The 12,859-nt window shown below is 44.8% G+C and overlaps 1 protein-coding gene across 1 annotated transcript in view; it reads right to left on the reverse strand.

The window, feature by feature from the left end:
• Positions 1-1,641: 1,641 nt before the first annotated feature.
• The window catches only part of LOC111949942 (death domain-containing protein CRADD-like), a 23,679-nt gene continuing 12,461 nt past the window's right edge, over positions 1,642-12,859 (reverse strand). Inside the window, exon 2 of the mRNA XM_023967304.3 lies at positions 1,642-2,225. Within this exon, the coding sequence (XP_023823072.1) occupies positions 1,930-2,225 (296 nt within the window). The 3' untranslated portion in view covers positions 1,642-1,929. The remainder of the gene's footprint in view (positions 2,226-12,859) is intronic.

Raw genomic sequence — 12,859 nt, forward strand, 5'->3', positions numbered from 1 at the left:
CCATAAAGCACTACATAAAGAGGCAGTCACAGACAAATGTACAATCATTGTATGCCATTTGAAGAGAAAAACCCCCATTCCAGTTCCACCTTGTAAAAAAGGTGGACAAATATAGAATACTTTTTAAAGGCAAATCATAGGCAAAAAGTTCAAGAATATAGTTCATGTACAAACTCCTCTAATTTCAGCTCCACTTTTTAAAAAACTTGGAAAAATCCTGGAGAGTGCTTGTTGGGCATGCAGCCTTGACCTTGTTGAGGCGTTTCCGTTTTCTAAAAACTGAGTGCAGCGGTGCTTAACTATTGTTGCTRGCCATAAATGTCGCCGATTCATTGTGACGTAATGCTACAACAATATGTTGTGAAAATAAGACTAGATGTTATGTAATTCCATGTCCACTTACTGGACATGAAAGAAGGAAAATTCTATCAGTGAATTTGTTTTCCACAGAGAGTGAATGTCGCAATGCCATCGTGTTTGTTGACTTTTCAGGGTCTGAGTCACTGAGTAAAGGGGCGTTTTTAGGAGTGTGTGTTTGTGTGTAGGCCTGCGTGTTTTCGAAATTGGCTTATTCTAATCTTACAGTAACAAATCAGTGTCCTCTGTCCTCCAGTCTGGCGTCAATCACTATCAACGATCACTATCAACAGATACGAGAACAATTCATAACACTCACACCATCAACCAGAAAGAGTTGCCCGAATAAAACACTGTAAATCATGTGTATTACAGAACGAGAAAACATAAATATGCTCAGCATTGTGTTAAATACCCTTAACTGAATATTAACTTTATTCATCTTAAATTTCCCCATTTCAACAYACACAAACAGGGCCAGGCCAATGACACATCTCGCTCAGGGTTTCCGTTAGCCGGTAATAGACGGCTTTTGGACTATAAAAAAAATAGAAAAGCTGATGAATAAAAAAAAATTGGCCCTGGCCAATTGTCCTGGAAAAGAAAAAATCTCATTGCGAAATAATGCTTTTTAGCCTCTTCATTGATGGAAATACATTTGACTGGTTATATTTATCGTTCTATAGGTTATTTTTAAATTGGCAAATGTGTAGGCTACAGTATATTTGTTATGCATCGTATTTATCACACCCGTACAGAATACAGATACAGAGCCTTTGAGCAGATAATCTGTCAAAGAACGAGAACTGCTGTTGCGTCACACACCACTTTGCAATGAGCTGGAGGCAGTAGGCTAWGCATTTCCTTTCAATACATATGAGGCATGTCTTACCTTTCTGCAAAGTAGCCTATTAGATCTCTTTCTACATTTCTAATGGACATTTTCATCTCCGTCGCATGAAACCGCTCAAGTGTGTGGTGCCCTTTTGACAACTGCTAAATGCATTATGGAACGAACATTCGTGAGTAGCCTACTGCCTGCGCTTATAATGTGAATAAATAGTTTAACATTTTAAGCTAAACGTTCTGTTCTGTGGCATCAGACCCATTGCTTTTTAATGTTTATTTTTATGTAGCCTAAGCCTACTGGTTGTATGAATTTGGGCTCTATCATCCCACAACTGTCCCAGAGTCGGTTGGAATAGACTATCTCTCAACAAGCTGACCAATAGAATAGGTCAACTTTTGTACTATGGGGGATAGTAGATTGACAGGCTAGTGATTTTGCTGTTAGTTACTTGTCTTGCTGGCTGAGGAAAAGTAAACTGTAGACAGTTATTCTATCTTCATTGTTGCATATTCTGTTACTATGAATTACCATAATCTAGATGTGATTTGTCATTCTGAGCACGATGGGTGGACACTCTAATCAGGTTATGCACCCAATGCACATGGGACCGGCAGATTACACAAATGTCTGGTCACATTTTCCTAACGGAAACCCTGGTCTGGCTGAGCTAACGGCTGTCATCCATTTAGGATTTCACCCACGATCCATAGTGTCCTCTCCCCTCACTGGAACACCTCGTCCAGGGTAGAGGGGTGSACGTCAGTGGACTGCAGGCTCTGGAGCAGCCTGTGGACTGTAGCGCTCCTCCCCTGGCGCTGCCTCCACTGGATCAGCCCTGCTAGCACCTGCCCGTGCAAGCTCAGAGGGTGGTCGGCACGGCAACGGTACAGCGCCTCCGTGGAGAGGCCCAGGTCGAGGAGAACCGACTCCCACTCCGATCCGAGACGGGATGCCAGCCGGGACAACTGTCTGTCGGCCGGGACTGCTCGGAGCGTCACCTCTGGAATGTTCCACTCATCTTTGGAAGGGAAGGAGGGAAAGGTGGTGGGTATGCATGAAAAGAGGGAAACGCAGAGAAGAGATGGGAGGAGGAGAGGTGGAGTAAGGAAAAGGTGAAGGGAGAGATGGGTGGAGAGAGAGACAGTATCAATTTCCATTTAAGAAAAACATGTCGCTGATTCATTGTGATGTAATGCTACAACAATTTGTTGTGAAAATAAGACTAGACGTTATGTAATTCCGTGTCCATTTATTGGACATGAAAGGAGGAGGAAAAATACTTCCACAGAGAGTGAACGTCACAATGCCATCGTGTTTGTTTACTTTTCAGGGTCTGAGTGACGGAGAAAAGGCGTGTTTTTAGGAGTGTGTGTAGGCCTGCATGCTTTCGAAATCAGCTTGTCTGATAATGACCTCCGTTTAGGASAGAGGGAACGAGAGTGAGATAGGCCTAGAAAACAGAGCGATATAGTGAGATATTGTGGTGTTTTTTTTTTTTTTTTATCTGAACGTGTTACATAACAGAGGTGGGCAGACCAGGAACACTGTTCCTGGAAACCACTTTTTATAATAGAGTCAGACCAAAACCACATCAAATACCAGGTCATCGTCCTCTGGCTGAGAGGAGGTGGGGAGATGGAGAGCAGAGCAGGCAGGTTTTCAAGTATATTTTCAATTGTCCTCCAGTTCTATAGACCTAGGCTACACACTTCCCCCACCCCCTTTAAATTTCTCTCTCCCTCTTCTTTCAWCACCAATCTTCTCTCCACAATATCCATCTATCACAAATCAGATTTCCATCCAASMTTTTTATGCGAGTAAAGTACATGTCGGGGGAAAAAATGCCACGACAGGCCTGATGAATACAGCAAATGTCGGTAMACTTTCCAAATGTCGACAAAACAAAATACGCTAGACAAGGTGGGATCATTTTGTGTCTAAAATTAATTATGTGAGAAACGGTGRTGGAAACACATTTGCACGCAAATATTGATATAATAGCCCTCATATCGAAGTAAACTTGGAGTGACGTGGTATGTTCTGTGGTCCTCCCACTACAACTCAGGAAAGCCTACAGTTCATTAGGCTACAGATGAAATAAGTGATGAACTTCACAGGGTGGTGAAAGTGTACAGAGATGATCTTGATGGTCCTGTCCAATAAATATCTAGGGTCTTATTCTGGTGACATGATTATCGATGCTTGGCTGCCGTTTAACAAATAAAAATAATCTCATCATGTAGGCTGGCCTGCCCACACTGTATCTGAGAGCTGTTGACTAGAGCACACTTGCCAAAACCAGAATGTTCACATTAGCTTATTGTGCCATATCCATTGGAGTTGAAAACCAATTTAACTTGTATTTTTTTATTTGTCATATGGGAATTTAACCGCATTTAAAAAAAAATGTGCACTGGGCTATGTCATCACGCACAACCTATGTGCACTGGGCTATGTCATCACACACACAACCTATGTGCACTGGGCTATGTCATCACGCCACAACCTATGTGCACTGGGTCTATGTCATCACGCACAACCTATGTGCACTGGGCTATGTCATCACGCACAACCTATGTGCACTGGGCTATGTCAATCACGCCAACCTATGTGCACTGGGCTATGTCATCACGCACAACCTATGTGCACTGGGCTATGTCATCACGCACAACCTATGTGCACTGGGCTATGTCATCACACACAACCTTTTATCTGCTGGAAACAAGTCAAAWCAAGTCAATCTGMTGGGAAAATGTGCATATTGTTTTTTTATGCAGATTTAAGAATATTTGCTTGGAAAGAACCGTTTTGAATATCCATTACCAATCTCTCTCCCCCTCTGGCCGAACGGAATGGGATATCGTCTATGTGGCTTGTGCGCCGCAGTCGCCTCGCCTCAAAATACAGCCAGTTGTTTGTCACCTATGGATGGTCTTCTTGCACAGCCGGTAAGGGGCTGAKGGTAGTAGAGCAACTGTCCTTAGAGAGGGTATCAAAAGGGTGCACACATGGAGGTGACAGGGTTTGCATGGTAAACAAACATGCTTTGGGGACAGCTGTATATCATGCATTGTATGTATAGAGCAGGTCAAGGTCCAGCCACGTTACGCTCAGTTCGGCAGGTATGGTGGAACCAAGGACACAGATGGATGTGGGGCTGTTATGAGACGGTATAAGGAGGTGTACGGTCAGTGAGTTCGGGGGCAGTATGGCGAGTAAATAGCCTAACAGTGGTCTCTCCTCCGCACCCTATTCCCCAGCTCTCATCCCTGTTTAGGCCTATAACCCCAATGCCCTCCCTCCCGTTAGTCCCTCTGCCTCACTCCCCAATCACACTCTCCTTCCCTTCCACAATTCAATCTATCCTCCGTGCCTCCCTCTCTAGTTTAAGGTAATCTTTCACTCTCATCCCTCTCCCTCCACTCGGTGCTGATAGTGCCATTTGCTCTCTTGACCCCTCAGACAAAAGAGATCACTGTGCCAGCCTGTGTCACTGCACTCCGAGCCCCAATACAAGACAGAGGATTTCATAACCCTGCCCAACTCATCACAGAGTACGCATGTACACACACACACACAGGTAAAAGGGATTTTCCAGGTGAATAAAAGAAGTAACATAAAGTAAATCAATGTGGTTTAATACAAGTTGCAACAGGGAGACACCTCCAGCACAGAAGCAGAGAAGCAGGCCCTTATATTCTCGTCTCACAGCACCAATGTTCTGTMAAAAAAACAGCTGAGAGGCTTGTAGGAAGTCACAACATCAGCTGCTACAGAATCACACTGTCCCAGAATATAATAAGAATCAGTGTCCTCGGTCCTACCCAGTCTGGCGTCAATCACTCTCAGACATGAACAATCCATAACATTCAGTATCAAGGTTTAGTGACGCATCACTAGTACACAATGAGTGGTCAAATAAAACACTGGAATCATGTGTATTACACTAAGGAAAACATAAATGAATAAGCATGGTGTTCATCTTTTATTAATGCAGACCGCCGCTCCCAACCCACACCAGCGACCGCCAGCGGTGTAACACACACACAAGGGACAGGCGACGTGAACGTCTGGGATGACTAGATGGTTGTCATACCAATAATGGAGTTGAGAAGTCACTGAGGGCGGATGAGGCAAACACAACGCCACCCCCCCCCCTTCCTATTGAAATGATATGGGGCAAGCAGCTGCAGAGGGACAATTAGGATTTTCTGCAGTCCGATCACGCTTTGGAATCCACATACTAGCAGAAAAAATAGAGGTTGAAGCTAAACTGGAGCGTGAGGGGGGGGAGTAATGTGAGTGTCTAACTCTATAAGCTGGGAGGGGAGTCGCCGGCAAAAGGTCACGAAGAGGACTATGTTGAGTTCGCCAAAAGAGTGGCTGACAGCAGACTGCCAAAATGACCACTGCCAGGGACGATTCAAAGTTATGAGAGTAAGGCGGGCCTAAGCTCCTGTGACATTGGTGCATCATTTTATGATTGCATGCACCTGATGTGTGTGGCCACTTTCTTTTTCAGAAGATCTTCATTGGTGCAACATTTCTACTATGTGAACAAGACGTATTTGGATACGCTAGCGCTGACCACTAGGGCTAAGAGCAACTCAAACCTGGGTACAGCGGAAACAGCCCTATACCACGTGTCATAATAACCCCAGAGACAGTAGGACTCTGAAGCATATCATGTTCCGTAATGCATTGGCCAGAACGGTTCGGCCTCAACCAAGCCAAGGCTTCATCGTTTTAACGTACAAGGATTACACAACACAGAAACTAGAGGGAGGGCAGCACGGGGGTGGGTGACAGGCTGTGTGGGTAAACAAACGTTTTCCTTGAAAACCTTTGGCTGAAGGCGCATAGGAACAGATTAAGATGCTGGGAGGTTTTGAATAGGCCTACTGGACTATGGAGAAGAGACTAGGTCGAGAGAAGAGAGAAGATAGGTCGAGAGAAAAGGAGAGAGACTAGGTCGAGAGAAAGAGAGAGAGACTAGCGTCGAGAGAAGAGAGAGAGACTGGGAGCGGAAAGAGAGAGAACCTAGGTCGAAGAGAAATGAGAGAGACTAGGTCGGAGAGAAAGAGAGAGACTAGGTCGAGGAAAGAGAGAGACAGGTCGAGAAGAAGAGGAGGTAGACAAGGTCGAAGTAAAGAGGAGACTGTCGAGAAGGAGAGAGCTGTCAGAAGGTGAGACGAGAGAAGAGAGAGAATAGGTGAAGAGAAGGGAGAAGGTGAGAAGGGCTAGGTCGAGAGGAAGAGAGAGACTAGGTCGAGAGAAAAGGGAGGACTGGTCGAGAGAAAGAGAGACTGAGGTGCGAGAGAAAGAGAGAGACTAGGTGAGAGAAGGGAGACTAGGTGAGAGAAAGAGAGAAGATAGAGCAGAGACAGGTAAGAAAGGAGAGACAGTTTGAGGTAGAGAAACGTAGAGAAAGAGAGGAGATAGGTCGAGACGAAAGAGAGAGTAGCGAAGACTAGGTCGAGAGAAGAGAGAGACTAGTCGGAGAAGAGAGAGACTAGGTTCGAGAAAGGAAAGAGCAGGTGAGAAGACTAGGTCGAGAGAAGAGAGAGAGACTAGGTCGAGCAGAAAGAGAGAAGACTCAGGTCGATGAGAAAAGACTAGGTCGACGAGAAAGCGAGGAGCCTAGTCGAGGAGATAAGAGAGAGAGACTAGGTGAGAGAAAGAGAGAGACTAGGTCGAGAGTAAGAGAAGGAGCTAAGGTCGAGAAGAAGAGAGAGACTAGGTGCGAGGAAAGAGAGGACTAGGTCGAGAGAAAAGAGAGAGGACTAGGTCGAGGGAAAGAGAAGAGGACTAGGTCGAGAGAAAGAGAGAGACTAGGTCGAGAGAAAGAGAGAGACTAGGTGAGAGAAAGAGAGAGACTAGGGTCGAGAGCAAGAGGGAGAGACAGGTTCGAGAGAAAGAGAGAGACTAGGTCGAGAGAGAAGAGAGAGACTAGGTCGAGAGAAAGAGAGAGACTAGGTCGAGAGAGGGAGACTAGGTCGAGAGAAAGAGAGAGACTAGGTCCGAGAGAAGAGAGAGACTAGGTCGAGAGAGAAGGGAGACTAGGTCGAGAAAAGGGAGAGCTAGGTCGAGAGAAAGAGAGAGACTAGGTCGAGAGAAGAGAGAGATCAGGTCGAGGAGAAGAGCAGAGAGTAGGTCGAGAGAAAGAGAGAGATAGGTCGAGAGAAAGAGAGAGACTAGGTCGAGAGAAGAGAGGAACTAGGTCCGAGAGAAAGAGAGAGACTTAGGTCGAGAGATAAGAGAGAGAGTAGGGTCGGAAGAAAGAGAGAGACTAGGTCGAGAGAAAGAGAGAGAGCTAGGTCGAGAGAAAAGACGAGAACTAGGTCGAGAGGAAAGGAGAGAGACTAGGTCGAGAGAAAGAGACGAGAACATAGGTCCGAGAGAAGACGAGAGACTAGGTCGTAGAGAAAGAGAGAGACTAGGTGAGAAGAAAGAGAGAGACTAGGTCGAGAGAAAGAGAGAGACATAGGTGAGAGAAAGAGAGGACTAGGTCGAGAGAAAGAGAGAGACTAGGTGACGGAGAAAGAGAGAGACTGAGCGTCGAGAGAAAGAGAGAGAGGGTAGGTGCGAGAGGAAAGAGAGAGACTTGAGGTCGAGAGGAAAGAGAAGAGACTAGGTCGAGAGAAAGAGGGCAGAAGACTAGGTCGAGAGAAAGAGGAGGACTAGGTGAGGAGAAAGAGAGGAACTTAGGTCGCGAGAGAGAGAGACTAGGTCGAGAGAAAGAGAGAGACTATGGGGCTTGAGAGAAAGAGAGAGAGTAGGTCGCAGAAAGAGAGAGACTAGGTCGAGAGAAAGAGAGAGAGTAGGTTCGAGAGAGAAGAGAGAGACTACGGTCGAGAGAAAAGAGAGAGAGTAGGTTAGGTCGAGAGAAAGAGAGAGAGTAGGTCGAGAGAAAGAGAGAGATTGTAGCCAAATAAGGAGCTGTGGGAGAAAAAATAAACTGACGAAACAGAATACTTTCCTAGGAATCGCCTCTTTATGAGAAAAGCAGGCGTCCAATCTTACCTTCTCTCTCTCTCACAGGGCAGGGCATGCTAACATGTAACTGAAATAAACCAGAGTATTTAGAAGTGTATGAGGCCATTGGACAGTAGTCCCGGTAGGTAAGGGGTGTGTAGCGATGCCTAGTTTATTCTACATAGTAAAAACCGAAAGAAACCAACATCACCATGCTGTATCCATATTTTAATAACCAACTCATTCAGATCCATTCGTCTAAGTTCAAACAGTTCCATTCATTTTTGCTCAATTCCATTTTTATCTCAGTTATTAGCGCTTACACTGCAACGTAATAACGAAGGGATGAACGATGACTAAAAGCCTGAACCCAAAACCTGAGTAGTCAAAGAAAACAATCCAAAAAGGTACAGGACTCTCACCAAACTACCTGGTTCATGGCTAGACAGACCGACAGAGACAAAGTGAGTGGGAGTAATGTGTGTGTGTGTGTGTGTGTGTGTAACCCCTGTGTGGAGGCCTAAAATAATCATGATTTTTCTCCTCTTGCTCCGAGGGGCTTTTTCCAGGAAAGTTTCCTGTGTCCTCATGGGACTCTGATGTCTTGTCAGGACACAAATGTTTGGTTCTGCCTTTTTAAAAATGTTTTTAACTTGAGGACTTAAAATGACTTGATGGAAGCCAGTGTAGCTGTGTTGCCAGTTGGGCACAGTCGGCCATTTAAACTAGCCGTACAAGCAGCTTCTTAAAACAATTCAGCACAATGTACTGTATGCTTGTACCAACCACATTTAAACGTAGCCTCCACAATAATGAATGTTATATTTTTTAKAAACCATTTAAGCTGGTCCTGGCTCGGGCTGTTGTGGTGACCGTATTACCGCCACATTGGCAGTCATGAGTCATCATGACCGCAGTGACATTTCCATAATTCATTGAGTGACACTACCTTCAGCTAAACAGAATCTCTCACCACCCTGCATTTCCATCTCCTCCTCTCTCCTTTATTCCCATCTTGAGCACAGCAGTTCATTGAAGTATGTTTCGCTGCGAAAACATCTTACTATTGATGTTCCCGAACAGATTTAAGCACTGGGTAGCTGCAGGAACAAGGTTGGAGAGCCCATGACAAACAGAGTTTGGGCGGAATTTCACCCGTTGGGCAGCGAGAGCATGCTCCTCAAACAGTGGTTGGTGTGTGGAGTGAAATAAATGTTTTATATTGATTTCTCAGCTGCTCATATTAAGCACATGCGCTGCTATAAAACTGATGTAGCAAACAAAATGGACCGGCMGGAAAGCGCAGGGCCTCCATTTACTATTTGAGTGCATACAGATGACATTTTTTCACCTGCCCTGGTTTCTGTTCCTGCCCATTTCATAAATGGGCCATTCTAAATCTAAATTCATTTGACATTAGTAAAGACAAGATTAAATTGACAATAGTCTGATGGGTGAAAATATGATCACTTGAGAGAACAGCTGTGCAGCCTGAGGCAAGAGGCTCTGATTTCTAAGACTTTAAGGTTTGTATCATTCACAACTAAAGTTGCCAAATAACTCTGAATCTAGCAAATACGATCTGTTTCAAATGATMACTTTTTTGCTAGTTACTTTAATAAAATATATATATTTCATGATATTCAAAATTGGTACTTACAGTCTTGTCCCATCRCTGCAACTCCCCTATGGACTCGGGAGAGGCRAAGGTCGAGAGCCATGCCTCCTCYGAAACACGACCCTGCCAAGCCGCACTGCTTCTTGACACACTGCTCRCATAACCCAGAAGCCAGCCGCACCAACGTGTCAGAGGAAACACCGTACAACTGGCTACCGTGTCAGCGTGCACTGCACCCAGCCCGCCACAGGAGTCGCTAGTGAGTGATGGGAGAAGGACATCCCGGCCGGCAAAACCCTCCCCTAACCGAGATGACGCTGGGCCAACTGTGCGCTGCCAAATGGGTCTCCCGGTCACAGCCTGCTGCGACACAGCCCGGGATCGAACATAGGTCTGTAGTGACACCTCAAACACTGCGATGCTGTGCCTTAGACCGCTGGGCCACTCGGGAGGCCAAATGATCACTATTACACTCAACATAGGGAAAGGGGGATACCTAGTCAGTTGTACAACTGAATGCATTCAACTGAAATATGTCTTCTGCATTTAACCCAACCCCTCTGAATCAGAGAGGTGCGGAGGGCTGCCTTAAATCGACGTCATCGGCACTCAGGGAACAGTGGGTCAACTGCCTTGCTAAGGGGCAGAACGACAGATTTTTACCTCGTCAGCTCGGGAATTCGATCCAGCAACCTTTCGGTTACTGGCCAAACGCTCCTACCCGCACCACAACCACTTCATATGCGCACTCGCTCTGTAATGAAAAAAAGATCCTTCCTATTTTATTCAACTCATTCTGTTCACCTGAMATACATTTTCTTCATTACATCATTTCTCTTTAGACCTGACTAAAATAAATAATGGATTTATTGTGATGGTGTATATTAAACTGATTCAGACTTTTTTAAAATGTAGATGTACCAAAGGCAGCTTTTATGCGTGGAGGCCTGGCAACACTAAACCTGTTTATGTTAACTAACGGTCAATTAAACTTGAGACAGGAAGTCTTTTGCAGGACAATAACCGTCTGACAAAAATGTCATGACCGCCACAGCCCTAGTCCTGGCCGTGCGATTGGTCGCCTGGCTACCTCTGAGCGGAGCAGCCGGCCTCTGACTCTAATGCTTCACCGTTGGAACGGGAAGACACTCCTCCTGCCAAGATTCCTGGAAAGCAGACGGCAGGCACAACCCTTGGCAATGCACGGCCATGGAAAACAAGGCAGCAGCACACGGCACTCTCSCTCTCGGCCTGTCCCAGCATGAATTTACTGCTCTTTATCAGGACACACTATACAATGCCTTCCAAGTTTACAGCTTTAACTCACACTATCCCCTCCATGAGACAAATAGATACGCTCCTAAGAACAAGCTGCAATGAAGAATACAGTTAAGCTCTCACTTAATCATGCCCTGGCTAAACGTGCCAAATAGCCTAGATAAGATCCTTCTAAGAACAAGCTACGACTTAGCAAGAATATATTTTTTACTCTCACTATACAAAGCTCTAAACATGCCAAATAGATAAGTTCCTTCTACGAACACACTACAATCTGTTTGCTGGCCAGGGTTGTACCACTGTAGGTTGTCGTCTTGATAATTCGGTGTATGATATTAACATGTTTTCAACCCCACAGGAGTTTTTTTTTTAAATAGGACTATCTAGATTAGATAATGTTACCGACGGTCATATCTGATCACCATGGCAACAGGTGACTTTGTAACAGTGTGAGAAGAAACATTTTAGTCAAACATCTTCAAATCTGCTCCCATTTCAGCCATAGCCTCCTGTACATGATAGGGTAGGCAGCAAGGTTTCCGTTAGCCGGTAAATGYTGGCTTTTGGCCGAWAAAAATAAATAAATGAAAAGCCGATWAKGTTGCMGGCCAAWTTGYCCGGGACAAGACAAAAAATCCCTTGCAAAATAATGCTTTTCATTCATTGTTGGAAATACCAGTCCATTTACCCCAACTTCAAAGTYAAATATACTAATAGGCTAATAAATCCTCAAGCTTCTTGGAAATTAGTGTCGAGAGTGTGTGCTTCTATTTTTACTCGGCAAAAGACACAAGGTCCTCATAAGGGACTTCTGCTAAGTGTACCCTGACTGGATAAACATTTGTGAATGTGTTGATTATCCCCGTTTCCAGTATACCCGCCGAGAGGGGATTCTTTCTCCAAAACAAGAGTAAAGATTACCTCAAGAAGGCACCTTCAGAGGACAAAGTAACGAGGCTGATGCACATCGCAAGCTGCTCCAAGGAGTTGGACAGTGTTGACTTACCAACTGCAGCAGCTCACTTTGAGCAGGCCAAGGTTTGGCACAAATGCAAGTACATTTGAGGAAAATTGTGTTAGGCCGGCCCTATCCTTGCAGTTCTGCTGCCGCCCTAGGYAAGATCATCAAATGCCGCCCATGTGTCAAGTATAGYGTACAGATTTGGAATGTATTAATTAGAGGTCGACCGATTATGATTTTTCAACGCAGATACCGATACCGATTACTGGAGGACCAAAAAAAGCCGATGCCGAATAATCCGGCCTATTTTTTTATTTTTTTTTGTAGATAATGACAATCTACAACAATACTGAATGAACATTTTTTTAACTTAATATAATACATCAAATAAAAATCTATTTAGCCTCAAAATAAATAATGAAACATGTTCCCAATTTGGTTTAAAACTAAGGCAAAAACAAAGTGGGTTGGAGACAGAAGCTAAAAGTGGCAAGATGTTGTCCATGTAAATGAACTAACGTTTAACTTCCTTGCTCAGACAATCGAGAACAGATGAAAGCTGGTGGTTCTTTTAACATGAGTCTTCAAGTATTCCAGGTAAGAAGTTTTAGGTTGTAGTTATTATAGGAATTTATAGGACTATTTCTCTCTATACGCATTTTGTATTTTACATATACCTTTGACCACTTGAGATGTTCCTTATAGGCCACTTTAGTTCAGGTTTAGCCAGGGTAAGCAGTATAGCTTCCATCCCTCTCCTCGCGCTACCTGGGCTCGAACCAGGAACACATCGACAAACAGCCACCACTCGAACGCAGCG

Source organism: Salvelinus sp. IW2-2015, linkage group LG3 (genome assembly GCF_002910315.2).
Source record: "Salvelinus sp. IW2-2015 linkage group LG3, ASM291031v2, whole genome shotgun sequence".
Taxonomy (NCBI): domain Eukaryota; kingdom Metazoa; phylum Chordata; class Actinopteri; order Salmoniformes; family Salmonidae; genus Salvelinus; species Salvelinus sp. IW2-2015.